The sequence below is a fragment of the Marmota marmota genome, unplaced genomic scaffold (assembly GCF_001458135.2).
Source record: "Marmota marmota marmota unplaced genomic scaffold, marMar, whole genome shotgun sequence".
Lineage (NCBI taxonomy): Eukaryota > Metazoa > Chordata > Mammalia > Rodentia > Sciuridae > Marmota > Marmota marmota.
Window position 1 is genome coordinate 3,477,888 of NW_025999842.1, and position 21,243 is coordinate 3,499,130.

At 35.0% G+C, this 21,243-nt stretch overlaps 1 protein-coding gene across 3 annotated transcripts in view; it reads left to right on the forward strand.

Annotated features, from left to right (window-relative positions):
* Positions 1 to 21,243, forward strand: part of Bckdhb (branched chain keto acid dehydrogenase E1 subunit beta) — a 191,474-nt gene that overhangs the window by 47,840 nt on the left and 122,391 nt on the right. For all 3 annotated transcript variants that reach the window (XM_015498944.2, XM_048801570.1, XM_048801617.1), the window contains exons 6-8: positions 2,033 to 2,141; positions 16,438 to 16,535; positions 18,734 to 18,844. In XM_015498944.2, coding sequence (XP_015354430.1) covers positions 2,033 to 2,141; positions 16,438 to 16,535; positions 18,734 to 18,844 — 318 coding nt within the window. The remainder of the gene's footprint in view (positions 1 to 2,032; positions 2,142 to 16,437; positions 16,536 to 18,733; positions 18,845 to 21,243) is intronic.

Sequence of the window (21,243 nt, forward strand, 5' to 3'; positions counted from 1 at the left end):
ACCCCCCCCGCCCCCCCAAATCAGGGAGGCTGGTATTTCTTTTAAATCCAATGCCCAGTTTAACAGATTGTTCTTTTTGAAGTAATACTGGCTTGACATTGGCAATAATTGACATCATAGATTTCAAAGAATACAACTGAGAACATCATTGGTTTGTCTTATTCCTCTTTCAAAGCCTTATGTTTCTCTCTAGTGGGTTTTTCTCACTTAAATGATTCTAAGATGGTTTAAATAAGTCTGCCATTTAGTTTACATTTACCTTGAAGTCAGTGGGATATGATACTTGCTATTTGTTCATAGATGGGGAGAAGGCTCTTACCTAGATGTAATTTTCCTAATCTAGAGTAAGGTAATGCTGTCTTAAACAATTAACTTGGAAACATCTTCCTGTTATGATTGGCCTTCACAGGAGCTTAGTTTTTTGATAATAAAATTATTTTGAGTATTTTATGTCAACATTTTGTTCTATCATCTTTTCTATTTCTTATTTACTGAACATCTTTCCAGGGAATCATAGAAACTCACAGATATCTCAATATGGAGATGTTTGTTCTTGATGACATCGTTTGGTTGTGAACATGTGTTTTATTCTGGTTTGTTTTTTTCCACAGACAAAAGCTATGAGATTTTTCCTATCTGAGTGGTGGCTCTGTGCTGGCTCAGTATAAGCAAGAAGTTGTAGGCTAGGACAACTGTCCCATTAGAGACAACAGCTATTTTTTGTTTGAGCTGAACGTTTGTAACATTACTTAGTGTTTTAAAGAGCAGACCTTTTCTCAGTTCCCTAACTTCTCTTTCCCTGTCCTCTTTCTTTCTTCTGTTTCTTTCTATGTTTCCCACATCAAATGAAAATATACATATAATAAAAAAGGTTAAAAGTAAATATATGAGAAAGCAGAAAAAGAGAATCTGAAAAGTAGGAATATAAAATAAACATACTATGTGATGTGGTTACTCTGTGTTCAGAAGCCTGTTTACAGAAAATGAACTAGATTTGTGCTGCTATTTTATTTTTTAAATAAAATTCCTTCAATAAAAAGGGCATAAAAATGACCTTGAAAGCCCATGTAGTTTGCTCAATGAATCTTATTTGAATCTCTGTGATAAATTCAGGCTAATTTTTTAAAATAATTCTTCCCATGTAATCTTTGTCATCATACAATTATTTTAGAGTCACTAAGAATTAAGACACAAGTTTGTGATTTCAGGCAACACTGTATAGAAATTAAGACCTCAGGCTCTAGCCTCCATCCTTGGGTGAGAATCCTGGTCTGGCAAACCGTCTGACCTTGGGCAAGCTTCTCTTTGTCTCTTTATGCCTCACTCTCTATATCTAACGTGAGAAAAGTAATACTAGCTACCTCATGAAATTGCTGTGAATATGAGATGAGTTAATCCACACAGTGCTTGGCAGATTAGCACCTGCCATTTCCCATGGCCATCATCTTCTTCATCATCTCCCTGGTTTTCAAGGACTTGGAGCCATTTCCTGTCACCTGGAAGCATGAACACATTACCTTTTACTCTGCCAAAACTGGGCATAATGTGCCTGGATCATAAAATTCAGTGGTTACTTTTCCATTCATAAGATGAAGACTGAAGTTTTCATGGGGAGGAAGGAAATTTTGGTGTGTTAAAGTTGAGAAGATAGGTACATGCACTTTGCATGTAGCCGGAGAATATTAGTAGAAGAGATTACTTAATAGGTAAAGACAGGTTGATATTGATGATTTTATTTTTTTGCTTCCATATATGCTCTTTATGGATTCTTTCATTTTTTAAATAGGTAAGTCATCTCCTTAAGATAAGAGCAGTGTCTTAGTTATCAGATCATGGAAGTCATCTTAAATATTTGTTGAATGATAGGAACTTTTTAGATAATTTGAAAATTTTATAATAGTAATTAGATTAAATAAAGGATCAATTTCTATTTTTAGTAAAGTTGATTACTTCAATATCAACCCTTATAAACACGTTTATTGGGATACATTTTTACTAAAATTGTGTTTTTTAAAAAAATCTGTTTTTGCAGGTGGTTATACCCAGAAGCCCTTTCCAGGCCAAGGGACTTCTTTTGTCATGCATAGAGGACAAAAATCCTTGTATATTTTTTGAGCCTAAAATACTTTACAGAGCAGCAGGTAAAGGTTTTGTTTTATACTTGTGAATATATGCTTTGTTTTTCATAGCTTAAGAAATTTTAATTTTTTAATAGCTGAGTTTATACTTTTCATGTAGAAAAAATTCTGATTGATTTCTTCTGTTTAGTTTATCCATAGGTGTAAATTTTGTTTAGGGAAAATTCATCTAGCTATTTTATATTTTGGTTTTAGAAACAAAAAATGCACTGTGAAGTGGTATCGAGAACAAAGGAGCTGTATGTGGGTGCTTAGTAAATGTGGGTGGAATGAAGAAGCATAAGAGTTATTATACAACATAGTATCTAAATTCCCCTTTGGCTAAAGTGACCATAAGTGACTTCTAAGTTAAATTACTTCTAACAGTGAAGGAGGCACTGTTAGCAGGTATGCTGTGATATCAGGTCTACGCTGGGGTCACTGTCTGCAGCAAACTGAGATGCTGTTCACCCTCCTGTTAGCTCAGAATCATAACTATAAACACATGTGTGACCACTAATTTCTTAGCTGTAATGGAAATTTCAAATATCAAATGATTTGTTCTGTCCAAAGTATATTTTGTTTTGAATTTAAGAAAATTATTCTGGCAAATCACTCTTTTCCTTGAAAAGTTAAATTTAAAACATGTTTTTATTTTGGTGTAATTTATGTACAATGAAATGCACAGGTATTAAGTGTTCAATTTGAAGGGTTTTTGACTGCCCTATACTTTCATGTAATCATTATGCAAAACAACATAATAGATTTTAATCATTCCTGTAAGTCCCTTCCCATTACTTCCTGCTAAATCCATTCTCCTTGCTCCAAGCTCAGACACTTCCTGATTGCTTTTAGATTAGGTGTACATGTTTTTGGGCATTATAGAAATGGAATCACACAGTATATATTCTCTTGTGTGTTTGACTTCTTTTGTTCAAGCTAATGTTAGATTCATACATGTTGTTGCTTGTACCATTGAGTTCATTCCTTTTTCATTGCTGAGTAGCAGTCCATTGTGCTTATTACCATTGCAATGAATGTTGAACACAGTTGTACAGTATTAGAATGTTATTAGTAAGTAGTAAACATCACCATTTCATTGCATGAATAACCCTTTTTTATTGTTATTATATTACTTTTAAGAAATGACAGTTATTTCCATTATTATTCTAAGTACTATCATTGTTACTACTAAGGGAACAAACTTGCCTCTTCTCTTATCACCAAGCTGATGGCCTGTAAATAGAATTAATATATTGTAACCAAATATCTGGAGTCTGCCTTGACCATGAATTAATTGGGCAGTGCTTCTTGGCTATGGGGAAAAGAACATCTGAAAAACTGAGGCATATGAAATGTTTCTGAATAAGTCACAGTCCTTGGTATGGCTATTCATTGCATGCATGTATCACAGTTTATTCTTGGGTCACACAGCCTCACTTTATCCATTCTCTGTTGATGAATAAATGTTCCTCATTGTTGTCTGTTTTTGAAAACTTCCATTGTTTTACAAACTTCTGCAGTATTATTAAAGTACAGATGTTTTTCTCATGTCTGAAGCAGTAATCTATACAAAATTCCAGAAACAAATGTTTTAAGGATTCTGGGAGCAGATTTCCTTAGGAGACTAAAATATTAGGCATCTAAAAAAGTTAACTTGTCAGCTCTAAGTTAACTTGTCAGCTCTTACCCATAATGTACACTTTCCACTGAAATCTGTGACATTTATATCACTAAGTCCTGTTCAGAAACAATTCCATTACAGAGGCAGATTCAAGCCTTAGGCTTAGAGTTGTAGGGCATGGCTCTCCCAATGATCTCAGCACCTCTTGTTCCTTCTTTTCCTGGAACCACATTTTCCCCATCTCCAGTGCTTTTACCTCACTCCATGTGGTTCTGAGGAGGCTCCAGGTCATCATCTGACTTCCATGGTCTCAAGATGTAGCCATGTGGCGTAAGCCCAACCATTCTGATTTCTTTTCCGGGATTTTCTATGAGGAGACAGAGCCACACTGTCTAGAAGGAATTTGCCTGGGATGATGGGAGACTGGGGCCCTGAATTCCTTTTATTCCTTTAATCTTCATGTATGAATGATTTTCCCCTAGATTCTTCCATTTAATCTCATTTTAAGTTGAAGCTACTTTGAGTTTCAGTCTCCTGTAGATTTTACTTGTATAGCAGGCGATTTTGATTAACGTGATACCTTATCTTGGTTAGAGGAAAGATGCTTCTCTTTTCAAAGGAAAATATTCCCAATCAGATTAACACAATGAACTTCAGCCTTTCATAATTTAATATGGATGCTATTTATTTTTTTGTTCTAATAACTGAAGTAGAAACCTTCATCTTTTTTATTCAGTTTTATAGGGTTGCTGAGAGGATTAAGTGAGATGATCCATGTTGTATTTGCCTAGTTTTAAGACTTTTTAAATTATTTTTTTCAGTACTAGGGATTAAACTTAGGGTCTCTCTACCTCTGATCTACAGCTGAGGCCCTTTAATTTTATATTATTTTGAGACAAGATCTTGAGTCTGGCCTCGGACATTTGATCCTCCTGCCTCAGCTTCCCTAGTCTCTGGGATTTCAGACATATGCCTTTGTGCCTGGTTTTGAAGCACTTTTTGAACACTGAGGTGCTGGACATAGTGCTATATTGTGAAGACATGTGAACTATTCAATTGAATTCTCACAATTACCTTATCAGGTAAATTTTATCATTATAAGCATTTTATAGATGAGGAACTTGAAGATTAGGAAAGTTAAAAGCTTGTTAAAAGTTACACACCAGGATTTAAATCCAGAGTCTGTCTCTGGAGCCAGATATTGGACATATTCCAAGTATTTTTCACAAAACCTGTGAGGTAGTATTGTCAGACACCTTTAGACAGACCAGGAAACTGATGGTTGGTGAGCTTACATATCTTAATTCCATTTTACAGAGGCAGTAAGTTATAGAGTTAGGTTTTATTTATTGATTTGGTTATTGGAGATTAAACCCAAGGATACTTTCCTACTGAGCTGCATCCTCAATTCCTCTCTCTCTCTCTCTCTCTCGCTCCCTCCCTCCCCTGTTCTTCTCTTCTCTTTTCTTCTCTTCCCCTTCCTTCCTTCCTTCCTTCCTCCCTCCCTCCCTCCCTCCCTCCTCACTAAATTGCTTACGGCCTTGCTAATTTGCTGAGACTGACCTCAAACTTGGTGATCCTCCTGCCTCAGCCTTTCAAATTTCTGGGATTATAGGCATGTGCCACTTTGCCCAGATGGGCATCCCAATTAATCATTATTTGAATGAAAGGCACATATAAAATATAACTCCCTTTAGTGGCCCAATTTCGTACCCCAAAATATGCTGGTTAAAAAATTTCCTGCAGAATTGAAATTATATTTATTTATTTATTTATTTTTGGTACCAGGGATTGAACTCAGGAGCACTGAACCACTGAGCCACATCCCCCAGCCCTGTTTTGTATTTTATTTAGAGATGGGGTCTCACAGAGTTTCTTAGCACCTTGCTTTTGCTGAGGCTGTCATTGAACTCCCAATCCTTTTAATCAAATGGAAATAAATATTATCCATAGTCATGTGTTGAGGCAGTATATCCCTACGTAGTGTATACTACATACACTATGAGGTTCAAATATATACACATTCTTTGTTGACATAGGATTAATTAACTTCTTTGATGGTTATAAAAACTACATGTCACAGTCTGATGTAGCACCATGAGGGCAGGGTGGACTCAGCTTCTCTCTGTACCATGAAGCATTAAAGGGCCTAGTCCCCTGTCTCCAGAGACAAACCAGCTGGGAAGTGAGTCTTCATGTGTTTGGGGGAGAATAGGTGGAACCATCTGGTGAATGGACAGCATTACCCCAATCAGCTCTTTTCAACTTTTCCAACACCCTTATTTCTGGGCCTGCTGCTCATATGCTGTGCTTTATTTAAACATCTTTGCTATGGTCTCTCCTCTGTGTGTCAGCTATCAACTATATGAATTATTATGGATAAAAATAAAATAAAAACAGGTAGGTAATACCTCATTTTGTGTGTGTGTGTGTGTGTGTGTGTGGTACTGGGGATTGAACCCAGGGCCTTACACATGGTAGGCAAATACTCTTCTCCTGATCTACATCCCCAGCCTAAGTAATATATTCTCTATGAAATAGTTTCTTGAATTTTATTTTTACTTATTTTAAATATACAATAAATATAAAAGCTTTATGTATTATAAATGTAGTAGAAAGAGTAATCTGTTCATATCTTTGGATTTCCTGATTATTTGAATGCAGTTAATCTTTTTAGAAATCACAGAGATGTTTAGAAATGATAGGTAAGAAAGAGCAATCTAGACAATGTCAAAAATGTATAAAATGGTTAAGATTGAAAAGAATGAGTCAGGTGACATTATCAAATAGAGGCATCTGGAGGAAAGATGCTCTGGAGTCTTTGAATTGTTGGTTTTATTTAATTGAATGATTCAGGACATTGGTGAGATGGAAGCAAATGGGACTTTTATCTGTGGTTCTTTGTAAGTGAGATAGGCTGACTTCTTGGATTTTTGGATGGTCCAAAAATCTTTCAAAAATAGGGCTGTAATGCCATTGATGATTTTTTAAAAGCTGTTACACTAATTATATATGGATTCATAATTCTGAAGAGAAAAACATTATTATAAAAAGGTTTTGAATGGTAGAAGACTTTAAAAATATGTTTTGCCAAATAGTGTGCATAGAAGAGAGGAATTAGTATTTTGTATTTTATGTATAAGCAGACTATTTTTGTGCATGTTGATACATTGAATACTACGTATAATCCCTGACAGGAATATGTTGAATACACTAATGAAAGAAAATTTAATTTATTGGTTAGATTTTTGAAGTAGCTTTTCAATTGAAATGATAGCTACATAGAAGTTAATGTGAAAATAATATAATACAAAATAGCAGTTTCTTACCTAATCCTTTACCAGATCTATGCTTCTTCCCCTACAAGCAACAACTTTCAACTCAGCAATTTCTTCTGATAATTAGTCATCATATTTACAAATAATATGTTATACTACTTAATATTTTTAAAAAATGATTATTTTAATTTCTTTTTAGAAAACAGAATAATTAATTTGCATTTCCTGAATAAGATGATGCAAAAGGTATTTTCATAGCTTAATTTTTGCCTTCTTTGTATCTTCTTTGTTAGGGTGTCTATTAAGGTCTTTGACTTTTTTTTTATTGTCTTGTTTCCTTATTGTTGATTTTTAAAGTTCTTTGAGTATTTTGAATAGCAGTCCTTTATCAGCTACATCTTTTGTGAATTTATTCTTCCAGTTTATGGCTTGACTTTCCATTTTCTTGATAGGGTCTTTTGCAGAGCAGAAATGTTTAATTTCTAAGTTATGCTTGAACTCTTCTGTAGGTCATGATAAATAATGAGTTTACACATTTGTTTACAATGAAGAAAGGATAACATCTTCAACAAATGGTGCTGGGAGAACTGGAAATCCATATGCAACAAAATGAAATTGAATTCCTGTCTCTCACCATGCACAAAAGTTAACTCAAAATGGATCAACGAGCTAGGAATCAAACTGGAAACTCTGCGTCTAACAGAAGAAAAAGTTGGCTCTAATCTCTACCTCGTGGGGTCGGGCTCCAAATTCCTTAATAGGACACCTATAACACAAGAGTTAAAATCAAGAATCAACAAATGGGACGTACTCAAACTAAAAAGTTTTTTCTCAGCAAGAGAAACAATAAGAGAGGTAAATAGGGAGCCTACATCCTGGGAACAAATTTTTACCCCTCACACTTCAGATAGAGCCCTAATCTCTGGAGTATACAAAGAACTCAAAAAATTAAATGATAAGAAAACAAATAACCCAATCAACAAATGGGCCAAGGATCTGAACAGACACTTCTCAGAGAAAGATATACAATCAATCAACAAATACATGAAAAAATGCTCATCATCCCTAGCAATCAGAGAAATGCAAATTAAAACCACTCTAAGGTACCATCTCACCCCAGTAAGAATGGCAGCCATTATGAAGTCAAACAATAACAAGTGCTGGCGAGGATGTGGGGAAAAGGGTACACTTGTACATTGCTGGTGGGACTGCAAATTGGTGCGGCCAATTTGGAAATCAGTATGGAGATTCCTCAGAAAGCTGGGAATTGAACCACCATTCGACCCAGCTATTCCCCTTCTTGGACTATTCCCCAAAGACCTAAAAAGAGCATACCACAGGGATACAGCTACATCAGTGTTCATAGCAGCACAATTCACAATAGCTAAACTGTGAAACCAACCTAGATGCCCTTCAATAGATGAATGGATAAAAAAAAATGTGGCATATATATACACAATGGAATATTACTCAGCACTAAANAGGGAGGGGAGGGGAGGGGAGGGGATAGTAAGGGCAGCAAAATACAACAGACACTAGTATGGTAGTATGTATAAACGTGGCTGTATAACCAATGTGATCCTGCAATCTGTACACGTGGGAATAATAAGAATTCATACCCCATTTGAATCAAATGTATGATATATGATATGTCAAAATCAATGTAATATTTTGAGCAACTAATAAATTTCTGATGTTTTTAAAAAAAGAAATCTATTTTGAAACCACTGGATCTCAAAAGTGTAACTTCTGGGGAATGCCACCATTATATCAATGCTTTCCTACTGGTTGTCATCATTAATAGCAGTTAACATTTTTGCCTGCCTGCCTTCCTTCCTTCTCCTTCTTTAGCAGAACATGAGATTATTCTTTCTTTTAGTATTTTTACTGTAATGATTTTTATTTTCGAAGAATGTGGTTGTTTCCACTTAAACTTGTTTTTATGTCCACTAGTAAATTCTGTAGATATTTTCATTAGATTGGCGCATTTGTGGTTAGTGTTAGTCTTAGATGTTTTATGTATTTGTTGCTATTGGGAGTAGAATCCCCCTGCCCCCGTTACATGTTAAAATTGGTCATTACTGGTATATAAAAATTTGAAAAAGTACTGTGTTCATGTATGACTTCATTTAAAAATAAGTAAACCCATTACATGTTTATCCATGATAATTTCTGGCCATATGAGTTAACCCAGAGTCCTTCATAGTATTGTACTTTTAATTCATAATTTGATATGAAGGACTTTATGTAAATGAAAAATACTGGTTTCTAAATGGAGGCATGCTGTATAGCAATACACAGAAGCAGGTGCTGGATGATAATGTATGTGGAGGTGTAAGTAATACTTGCCTTACTTTCTTTACAGTTTGGCCTTGGAAATATTTCTCATATTTCTAAGTTGGAATGAAATATAAAGCCCATTTAGTGTATGAAAAAATAACTTGTGACAATGGAAGTGAATTGCTGGGGACCAATAAGAGAATTCTAGATTTAATATTTGATTGGTTTTAAGGAAAATGGCAACTATTTATTTAATCCTAAGATTTTTATTTTCTATTTTTCAAAAAAATATGGCAAGTATAATATCCCCTTTCTTAAAATATGCAATTGCTGCTATTAATTTTCAAGGTTTATGGTGAGGATCAAGCTTGATATGTGGTCATATTTTAATATTTCTACTGAAACCCATTTTGGGCAGATTTCAGTCCAACATAACATGGTAGTTATGAATTTGGATTATAGAATTACCACTTACTGTCCTATAACTTTAACAGACCTACTTAATAATGTCTATACTTACTTTCTCATCTGTAGCTTTGAGATAAATCTCATATCAATCACACTGAGGTGTGAAGATAATATAAGGTGATACCTTTAAGGTGCTTAAAGCAGTGCCTAATATGTGTAAAAGCCTCAATGAATATTTGCTTTTCAATTATTATTAATGTATTGAGATTTCTTTACTTCTCATCAAAGTGATTTTTTCTCAAGTGCTGTTTATGATGTAGATCCGTTGGATATTTCTCAGTTGGCTCTCATCCTCATATTTGCTTCTCTGCAATCCCCATTGCAAGGCTGGGGTTGGAAGCTAGTGGGCAGCATTGTCATCACACCCTTGCCAGTTGAGTTCAGTTAGAGTCCCTCAGTGGGGGTGTCACTTGTGCTAGTTTAAAAGGTGGGAAGGAAGCCATTGAGGTTTTCAAGGCACCTCAGATAGTGGCGGTTGAGGAATCTGCTCTGCTGCGAGGACTGTTGTTCTGCAGGGATGATGGCTGTAGCATTCGCGAGAGGCCTTCAGTGGGGACTGTCCTGCTCAGTCACAGCAGATGGTAGTTCCAGACATGTTACCTGCTTGCTGATCTCTGGGTCATGCTATTTCATCATTTGCTACTTTATCCCTTTCAACGTCTTTGCAACTGATTCTCTGAATTCATTCTGATTCTTCTGGAAAGATTTTTGTTTTCCTGATTGAATGTCTACTGATAAAGTTAGTTATCACTGTTCAGTCATGCACTGAGGAATTTTGCAATCTAATAAAGAAATCATAGATCCTTATATGTTTTTTTCATATTTTAAAATGATTATCTTTTGTTGATTTGATCTGCTTTTTCTGACTGCTGTCTGCATTTAAAAAGTCAGTACACAGCAGCTGGTGCTTGGTGACTAATGGGAACTACTGCTCCTCAGGAGTAATTTTGTATTGTGGAAACTGAGGGACTTCAGGTACCAAAAGCATGATGTGAAAAATATCTGTAATAATACTTCAATGTTGTGAAGTCAATGGAATATGTATAGCAATACATATTTCATTGACTGTAAATTGCCCATTTCCTCCTCACCTTTTAATGTCTCTGAAATTGGAATGTATCTTAAAATCAATGGTGTCTTACAATCATCTTATCCAGTGGTTGAGGATTGCTATTAACTGCTCAAGCACATATATCAAAATGAGTACCAGCTCCTACAGGACACATCTCCACAAATGAGAAGAAAATTCTAGCAACATCAGAGAACTTTTTTGACAGTGAGGTTCTGAATAGCTGTGGTGAGTAGGAAGGGCAGGGAAAACGGATAATCACAATAGTTTAACAACCCTTTGAAATGAAAGTAAAAAGTAGGCTGTATCTAATTAGTGGGCTAGCTTGAGAGTTTTTAAATTTTTAAATTCTTTTATGAATTCATTTAAAAAGGCTGCATCATTGATGTGCTTGGTGACAAAGAAAATGGTGTTCTGTGAAGAGACATGGACACTGATGATTATAAGTGAAAGTAAATGAGAACAATTAGATTCTGAATGTAAAAAAAAATTAAAAACAGCTTAAACCAATGTATTTTGCTTGTATTTTGTTTTTATGTATCAGGATGATAATAAAAAGTCCTGTCTATTACAAATTTCTCTTTCAATAAGACTAAAGTTAAAATTCTAAAATGTATAAGTTTAATTGGCAGCTTTTTCCTTATCAATGCATAAAATAATGTTATATTTTATAATTGACAATGAAAATAAAGTACTCTTTTTCTATCTCAACATGATTTTTTTTATTGGATGATTTATCCCTCTTCCAAATTCCATGTGTTGATGTGGAATGGCTTTGTAATATTGCTATCTATCCTTATCAACTTATTGAAGCTCTAAGCAACTTAGTGAGTCCCTGCCTCAAAATAAAAAAAAATAAGATAAAATAAAAAGGGCTGAGAATATAGCTCAGTAGTAGAGCATCTCTGAGTTTAATCCCAAGTACCAAAAACAAAAAACAAAAAACAAAACAAAACAACCTTCTGAAGCAAAAACACTTATAAAGACATTTACAATCTTAAATTCACACCTTATATGTAGAAGTAGCTCAGTGTGAGGAGTTTCCTGGTTACATGCAAAACATTTGCTGGTCCTGACTTGCTGTTTTACTTATCATTTAAACAGCTTGATTAGCTATTTTTTTTTTTTAATTTAGTGGTCAGGAGTCTCATGCTACCTGGCATGTATAGATACTGAATTTATTGCTTCACATCTTCTCTGTGGCTAGTCAGGATGCTGTTATTAAATTTATCTGAGAAAATAGGGTTATCACAAATATGACCCTCAGTGTTGCTGGACTCTTTTTACGTTGCATAGCTTATTAGTAGCCTTATTTTCTTTATTTGAACTAACATTTCTAAAACAGAATTTGTTTCACAAGGAAATATCAGTCTACTGTGCCTCTATATCAGTTTTATTTAGTAAATGATAGAAGGAATAAGAATGACTCTTCCTAGGATGAAACTTTTTTTATAGCCTCAATGACTATGTCATTGAATGATTTTAAATTGTAATGCAGTTTTCTTCCTAAGAACACAAAAAGTGTCCAGGGTGATTATCTTAATATGCTCTCATTCTGTTCCTATGATGTTTCTAGGATTATAGATGAGGCAAAAAAAATATAATAGAATATGTTGTGAGTACCACCAGATTAATTAGATAAAGAATCGAGGCCAGAACTGGGCTTCTAGTTGGATGGATCTTACCCCTGTCTCATTCTTCCCCATTAGACTGTAAATTCTGACAGATGAGAGTAGGATTTCTGAGGCATGGAGACTCTGAATATGCTATGGTAATCAGGCAGCATGCGCTAACATTTTAGAACTATACTTTGCTTCCTCTTAAACAGAGAAAAACAGAGAACATTTTCTTTTGTCACTGTAACATGTATAATGAAACATGAATAAAGCCCTACCTGATTTTCACATTTATAGGGAAACTGGAATTACTGGAGATTAGTGCCAGGAAGGAGAAATGACCCTGTTATCTCCGTAATGGCCATAGTGTGCTTCATAGGGGAACTTGCATCAATAGGAGTAAGTGGTTATTTACTTGCAGAAGCTTTCTATTCAAGTTATTAATATAGTTAGGCAGAAGGAACTGGAAAGTGCATATAGGAATGTAGGAAGGTCATTTATGGGTTTCAGTGTTCATCTGCAACATCATATAAATCTGTATTTTCTTAGATACATGTGCAAGCACACACTTGGTTTTACACCTCCATTTCTTTGTGTATGTTCTTTCTTTCTATATGGAATGACATCTGTTTTCTCTGGTGAGGTGTCTGTCTCTAGGACCTCCATCAGTTGTACCCTCCTTGGTAAAACCTTGGTCTTTATAACTGGGTTGCTGCCTCTCTCTGTATTCTTAGAGCAGTTTGTTCTTGCTACCAATATCAGGTTTTCATTTTTGGCTTATAATCTCTTTCCATCTTTATAACTCCTGGTTGAGTCTGTGCCTCTCTGTAGTGTGAACTACCTTTTAAAATTTCAGTCCAGCATCTCACACGATGCCTACATATACTGGGTACACAGTCACGATTAAATGAATAAATGTATCTTGTACATAGTGTATATGTCATTACACACCCTGTCTCTTTCAAAACTATGTTCAAAGTGGATTATTAGAAGAAAATTGGAAGAAAAAAGGAGAAGGATGAGATATAAAGTGATAAACATGAGCTAATTCATGCCATGAATATCTAAGTGAATGTGTAGTATGCACATAAATTCATTGCATGTACAAGGAAGCATATACGTGGAAATTTTATAATGCACTTTAAAAAACTATACTGTCTGATTCTTTTATATTTTTACAATTTTCTAAGTACATATATCATTATGTATTTGGTGCTGAAGGGTTTCTCTGTGGAGTGTTCATTAGTGCTGAGATTTGAATGTGATCAGCTTGTGGTAAATGGAGTGGGCTCAGTTAGTTCCACTTCTGTGAACATAAGAATCTGTAGCATGACCATACACAGTGCTCTTTAGCTCCTGAAGAACTGCTCTGATGCTAGTTGCCTGCTCTCTTTCTGAAAGCACAGAGCTGTGGGGCAGACCTGCAGGAATGTTAATATGAAATAATAACCTTCTCTTGGAATAAATAGTGTTTAAATTAATGTAACTACAAAGTACCTCTGAATTTCAGCTTGCTCTCCAGGTGATTTGTTTGCCAAGTTTAAATAAATGAACATATTAAAATTGTGTTCTTATTTTCCTGCTGTCAGGATTAAACCGATGCAAATTTAAATAGTTGTTTTTTGGTTTTTCTTAATATAAGCCTCTCCCTGAGTCTAATTCTCTGCATGACGTATTTTAAGTAGAGAGTAAAGCTTTGTTTGCTATGTTATTCCTTAATTAATTGTTAAAATAGTGAGGACTTATTATTCTGGGTAATTTATTTAAGACAACAGTCACTCCCTGGCAGCTTTTTAAAGGAGATGGTCCAAGATGCTAACTAACCCATTTGTTTTGCTATGCTATCCCTGGGAGTTCTGTGTTCCAAAGATTTGCTAATCACCAGTTAGGAACTGATTTACAAGGCAGAAAAGACAGGACTCTTGAGTGGTGCACTGATTCATAAGCAAGCTGGAATGTGTACTGGCTTCAAGCCTTGTCTACTGGCATGCAGATCTTGCTGCCAGCCGACTTGATGATGGAAAAATGCCTGCTTGCTACCTCTGGCCACATGTCATCAGTGTTGTTCTTGACCCTCACATTTGTTAATTGCTAAGTAGAATATGCTACTCGAGTTGAATATGTCTCCTTGACTGTTCATTTGTCCAGCCATTTATCCATCCATCCTTTCATCCATCTATAGATCCAGTACTGGGATTAGGCTATCAGGGAATGGGTTGGAATTAATATCTGGAAACATTGTTTATAATCGGAATTAGCTGCCATTATCTCTAAAGAAACAGATAGTGAATATTTCAGGTTTATAGGTCATTTTGATTCTCTTAACTACTTAGCTTTCTGTTGCAGGTTGATGATTTATTGAAGCATAATGAATAGCTCACAAATCTCTGATGTGCCTCACGTCAGCCATAGAGGCCGCATATTTAGAAACAATACAGAATAACTGGTTCTGCAAAGATGCCCCAGCAAGTGTCAGTGAGCACTTTGCTATCTTCTAAATCACTGATGCCACTGCCTGGAGGATGAATTTGCCTCCACTGTTTCTACTGTAGAGTGGATTCTGGACAGTTTCTGCTTTTTTGTGTAATCACCTTCCAATTCAGAGTCTGCTGTAGGTGAATTTGATTGGCAGAACCAACGTTTTGGACCTACCTGCAAGGGAAACTGGGAAAGTGAATCTGTGGAACTCACTTCTGTAGTGGACAAAGGGTCCTGCCTCATAAGGAGGGGGATTTACCAAATGCAGGGGAAGGATTCAGAAGTTCATTGCTAGGGAGAATGGGAGCTGTGCACTGGAGACACCAGGAAATTGTTCACACTGGTTACTTCTGGGCAGAGGATGCGGGAGCCCAGGGAGGCTTTTACTTTCATTTTACTTTTCTGTGCTCTTTGTATGTAATGATATAATAAAATTACTGTGGGGAAAAAAAAACAAAAACAGTTTTTCCTCAAACTATTATACTATTCTCAGAACTTAAGAAAATTCTTCAAGCTAGGCACTTTCTTCAACTTCCTACTTTATTTCACTTTATACAAAATACATGTATGAAGATGTGAATTTGGTGTCAACATACCTTATATATAATCAGAGGTATGATAAATTATGATAAAATGGTGTATTAAGAATTGTAATGCAAAAATAAATAAATAAATAAATATTTGAAAAAATAAAAAGATCCACTCTGCAATTTCCCCTGATTCAATCAATTCTATATTATATGTACCTGGTTGGGCACAAAAATCATGAAATTTTTAAAACTTCTGGCATACCAGTGGTGGCTTCTGCTTTTGGGTTGGTGGAGCTGATTTTTGAGGACTATAATATTCAACTTTGAAAATTGAGTGTTGTCAATTAGTATAGTTAATGAAGTGTTTATACAGGCAAGGTGTAAAAATAAAACACACCTAAAAATTTGGTTCTACTATGTGTGTTTTCCATAATTTTTTTTACCTCCCCCCCATATATTTGCTGCTTGATGAAAAATTGGTGTGAAAACTTAATTTGGCTCAATAAACTGTTAGCAAATATAGTAACAATTTAAAAAAACCTTTAAAAAAGAACAGCTTCAGATTTATAGAAAAAATATGAAGATAGTACTCATCCACCTGCATACCCAATTTCCTCTATTATTTACATTTTATGCTGAAATTAGTGCAATTAATAAACCAAAGTTGACACATTATTATTGGTTAATGCCCATGCCTTATGAAGATTTCCTTAGTTCATAACTAAAGTCTTTCTTTATGTTCCAGCATAGCTGATATATTGTATACATTTGCACTGTATACATTTAAATTGTACTTATTCATCTGTATAGTAATGTCATGGAACCATATATTAAATGCTATTTCTATTTTAAATAATGTATGGAATTTGGAGAAAAAATAAAGTTTTGTCACAGTGAGGTTCATATACTTTTTCATGCACAAATGTCACACGAGAAAATAATAATTAACCTTTTGTTTCTCCCCCCAATGTATTTAGTGGAGCAGGTTCCTGTAGAACCATACAACATCCCATTGTCGCAGGCTGAAGTTATACAGGAGGGAAGTGACGTTACTCTCGTTGCCTGGGGCACTCAGGTCAGTAACCTTGATTTCCAACTGTTAAAGCCCATGTTGTGCTTGGGAAGCCCTCATTTTTAATCCTGATATATGAAGAATTGAAAATTATATTTTCTTTTTTTCAATATGTCTTTACTTGTTGATGGACCTTTATTTTATTCATTTATTTATATGCGGTGCTGAGAATTGAACCCAGTGCCTCACACATGCTAGGCAAGTGCTCTACCACTGAGCCACAACCCAGCCCTGAAAATTATGGTTTCTTTATATCTCAAGTCTGTTTGGTACTACTGATGCTGCTCCCTATCAATTTTATTAAGGTGTAATTGAAAGATAAAAATTATATATATTCAAGATATACAGAATGATGATTTGGTATATGACTACATTGTGAAATCATGTGACAATCAAATTAGCATAATTATTACACATGCTAGTTGTGTGTGTTTGTGTGTGTGTGTGTGTGTGTGTGTTGAGACACTTAGAATTTACTCTCAGTCAATTTCAAAGAAACAGTATAGTATTAGCTATAGTCATCAAGCTGTACATTCAGTACTCAGAACTTACTTATATCTGAAACTTTGTGTTACTGATTTCTGAATGGGTTGAGGTACTTATTCTGTTATATTAAAATATATAAGCATGTGGTGAAGTAATTAAAATATGTTGAATGTTTGTAAAAATGTTTTCATTAAAAATCTTTTGACGCACATTTTGCATATCCCCACCACTGATTGCTGCACTTATCTTTTTCATCCCTTTCCTGCCATCCCTCATTAATTAGCTGGCCATGTGGATCCACCCAGTGGTCCCGCCACAGAATCCTATGCCTTTCCCTTTTCCTGGGACTTCTCCATTGATCCGCCTTAGCTTTACCTAGTATTTATGGTCACATTTCTCTACCTTTTTTTTTTTGAGATTGGTGCTTGCTACATTGCCCAGGACAATCCTGAGCTCCTGGGCTCAAGTATTTCTCCTGCCTCAGCCTCCCAAGTAGCTGGGACTATAAGTGTGTACCACTGTACCTTGTCACCTCCAAGCTCAGGGCATTTTATGTTTGGTTGTGGACTCCTATCTCTTACATTCCTTTCTCTTCTTTTAAAGAAATCATCAGATTTTTCTGTGTTAAGGAAAAGCTATTTTAGAAAATTTAAGACAGCATCACATATAAAGACAATAACAAAAGTCATTTGCAGTGTCAGAAGCTCCTCTCTCCACCTGATTTGGGCTTTGAGCTGCAGTCCTTGTGGCTTATTTGCAGTAGGATAACTGCTGCCTGGGGAGTCACACCCATTGATATTGCTTCTGGTAGTTGTGCTGAATCTTTTTTTGCCCTCTTTCAATTCACTTTTTAATTCCCATTCTCCGCTGGTGACCTTGCTTCTCTCTTAATGGGGTGTATTTGGTACTACCTCCCATAGCTTACTCTCCCTTACACTCACCACTTCTGTGCTAATCTTTCCCTTCTTCCTTTAGTCTTTGAAGAGGAAGCGTCTGGTTTATTTATTTTGTAGCTAGCACTACAAATCTGTTTCAGATTTGTTCCATTCTGTTCCATTTACCATCTCCGGGATTGGACCTGTTAGCTAGTCTCTCTCTCCTGCATGCTCGTGTCTCCTTTCCATGTTGCTTTTATTAAAATGGCACATCTCTTCACTCTTTGAACAATGATTTCCCCCTTAAATGCCATCATACCTTCCTGCTCACTTTTATTGCTAAACTTGAACTACTGTTTTCTATTTAATTCTTGAACTTCCATATGTCCTTGTACTTAAGAGTTGTGTTACCACTAACAAACTAAAACTGTTTTTTTTTGTAATTTTCTAATTTACATTTTAAACCAGTCCTTTTCCCATTCTTAGGTATAGACATTAGCTATTTTCTCTATGAAACCTGTTTGTCTTTAGCTTCTGGGGTACAGTGACTGCTATTACCCCTTTCCCTATCTCTTTAATTTTTTGTTTTTGTTTTGTTTTTAGTGAACCCTTGTTCTGCTATTTCCCTTAAATGTTGGTGACCTACAGGGTTCCATGATTTTTGATTTTTACTTCTCTCTTTACATGCTTTTCCTACAAGATCTATGGAAGTCAACATGTCTAAGACAAATTTATGAATTCTCTGTGCAGATCAGTTCCTCTGACTGTAAACAGTAGCTCTCTGATTTTTAGGTTTGAATATTTCTAGTCATTCTCTGCATACTTTTCTCCTTCTTCTAGGTTCATGTGATCCGGGAGGTGGCTTCCATGGCACAAGAAAAACTTGGGGTGTCTTGTGAGGTCATTGACCTGAAGACTATAATACCTTGGGATGTGGATACAGTTTGCAAGGTATAAATATAATGTTGATAGAACATCATTTCTTCAAGACATTGTGTCATACTTATTGTATATTTGCAAAGAATTGTTTTGTGGTGGTGAGCTGCATGAGCATTTTCACCTGATTTAAAACTTCTGAATTTGTAGTGTGAAAGGAATAAATGCTGTGTCATCAGCTTAATGCCCAAGGAACCAAATTAGAGTTGTTTTTTTTTTTTCCTCTGACAGTTTTCTCTTTAAAATATTACAGAACTGAACCTTTCATGTAGTTAGCTTGGGGTGAGTCATGTGAGCTATGAGGTGTTGCAAATAAGGAACTTTATCGTGGGAGTTGAAATCACCTGTTTTTTTTTTTTTTTAACTTCTTATTGGTTATGGCTCAATATGTTCAATAAGCAAGGTTTAATTTAGCCAGGTAAATGGTTTTGCTGAATTTTCATGCATCTTCTCTCCAAAATTGATGGGGATGGATTATTTTTTAAAAAACTTGCTCTCTTTATATCGCCTTAACATTGTGGATCACAGGGTGATGTGTTGTAGGATTCTGGTTGCTCTGACTTAGAGCTTCTCTTTATCTTTGGCCTGATGAGAATGATCTTGTTCTTACTATTAATGGGATTTACATAGTCCTCTCTCAAGAATATCATTTAGTTCTCGTATACTTGTATATAAAAGTTATCTTCTAATGTTGAGATAATTAAAAGAATATCTGTCCTCATATTGGCATATAATAAAATTTAAGCTCTGTGATGGTTTCATGTTTTTAAGTCTAGGTAACAATCACTTTTTTTTTTTAATTTCCTAATGGAGCAGGATCCTAAGATCTATAGTATTTGTGATTTATTGTATATACTGTTTTTAGAGCTTTAGCAAGCTCAAAGCTTTTGCATGCTATTTCTTATGCTATATGAAAATAATCTGTAGACACTACTTCTACAGATGTTTTTAGGTGAAGATTGTTTATAATTTAGTGGAAGATTAAAGACTTGTTACAGTAAATGTTTTTGTAGATTCATTGGCATCAGCAGAACACTTGACAGGATTACAAATGATTTTGATTTCAACAATCCTAAGCCCTCATGAGTGTAGTTGCAGTATTTCAGGTTGAATTATTCATAGCTGCATGAAAATAATTTAATGCTTTTTTTAGGCATTTTTAGATCAAGTCAGACCCTGGGTGTTTCTTAAATAGCCAAATGCTCCAAATTCTGGTTAAATTGGAGCTTGCCTCTTGTTTTTAACACATTTGGGTTTGTGTTTTTAGGGTGGATGGTACTTCTGCATGGGGATATGATGTTTTGTCCTGAAGTGGTGAGGTATTCATATGTGATCAGGGCAAGCACTTTTTTTGATATACATATTTCTATACCTTCTACATTTAAAATGGATTTGTAGTATCTTACAGTAAAATACATAACATCACCCCAAGTTGGTAACCATGAAAGTAAAGAGAGGAGAGAGAGAGGAAAAAAAGAACATGGTAATTATTTATATTTGTATCCATTTGCTTTTGCCTTCCTGTATTAAATTTACTGGTTGCATCTTTTATGGTCCTGGAATGTCAACTCAGTGTCCTTAGGGCTCTGTCCTACTAGGAAAGATGAAAGAGGAGGCTGGAGTCCTTTACTGCATGAGACAGTGATGCATTAAACCTTGGACCTGTCAGCCTCATTTTCTTAGTCTTCTATTGGGATCCTTTCATCATGTTATTTTTCTGCTTGATGACCCTCCAGTTCTGACAGTGAAAGCCAGCCTGTCATTTCTTGATTACTTGGGTCTATTTGGGACTCTTTTTATTGCTGATTGTGGTACATCTTCTGTTTTTCTTTCATGTATCAAAAGAGAAAAATTTTGGTAGTAAGCTTTTTTCCTTAGGATTTGAAAGAAGAGGGCCCTATAGCCAAACATTCATATTAAAAATGATAGCTTTTTTAGTTTAACTAAAGTTAAGCTTCTCTTCTTCATCTTTATGAATTCTATAATAATCAAAATTTGTTTTTATGGTTCTCAGTGATATCAGTTTTTCTAGTAGGATAAAATTCAGCTCTATTCGATGTATGTTAAACTTGATACCAATGTACATCTTTTGGAATGCCTAATCAAAAAAAGCCTACTAAAGGTAAAAATGATGTGTTGAACACATTCAGTAGTATGCGGTACGCCATAAAGTGTCTCTAGGACAGTTGAAAAGTTCATACTTTTTGCTTAGTCTTGGTGTGTTTGTTGTTTGGAAGATATGTATATGAAAACATTGTTTAAGGACAGACAAAGCAGCAGAGATTTTGAATGTTGTCCAGGGAAGTTACAAAACTGGAATTATATAAAATAAACTTTGTAGAACCAAAAAATATATATATATATATATATATATATATATATATATATATATATATATATATATATATATATAT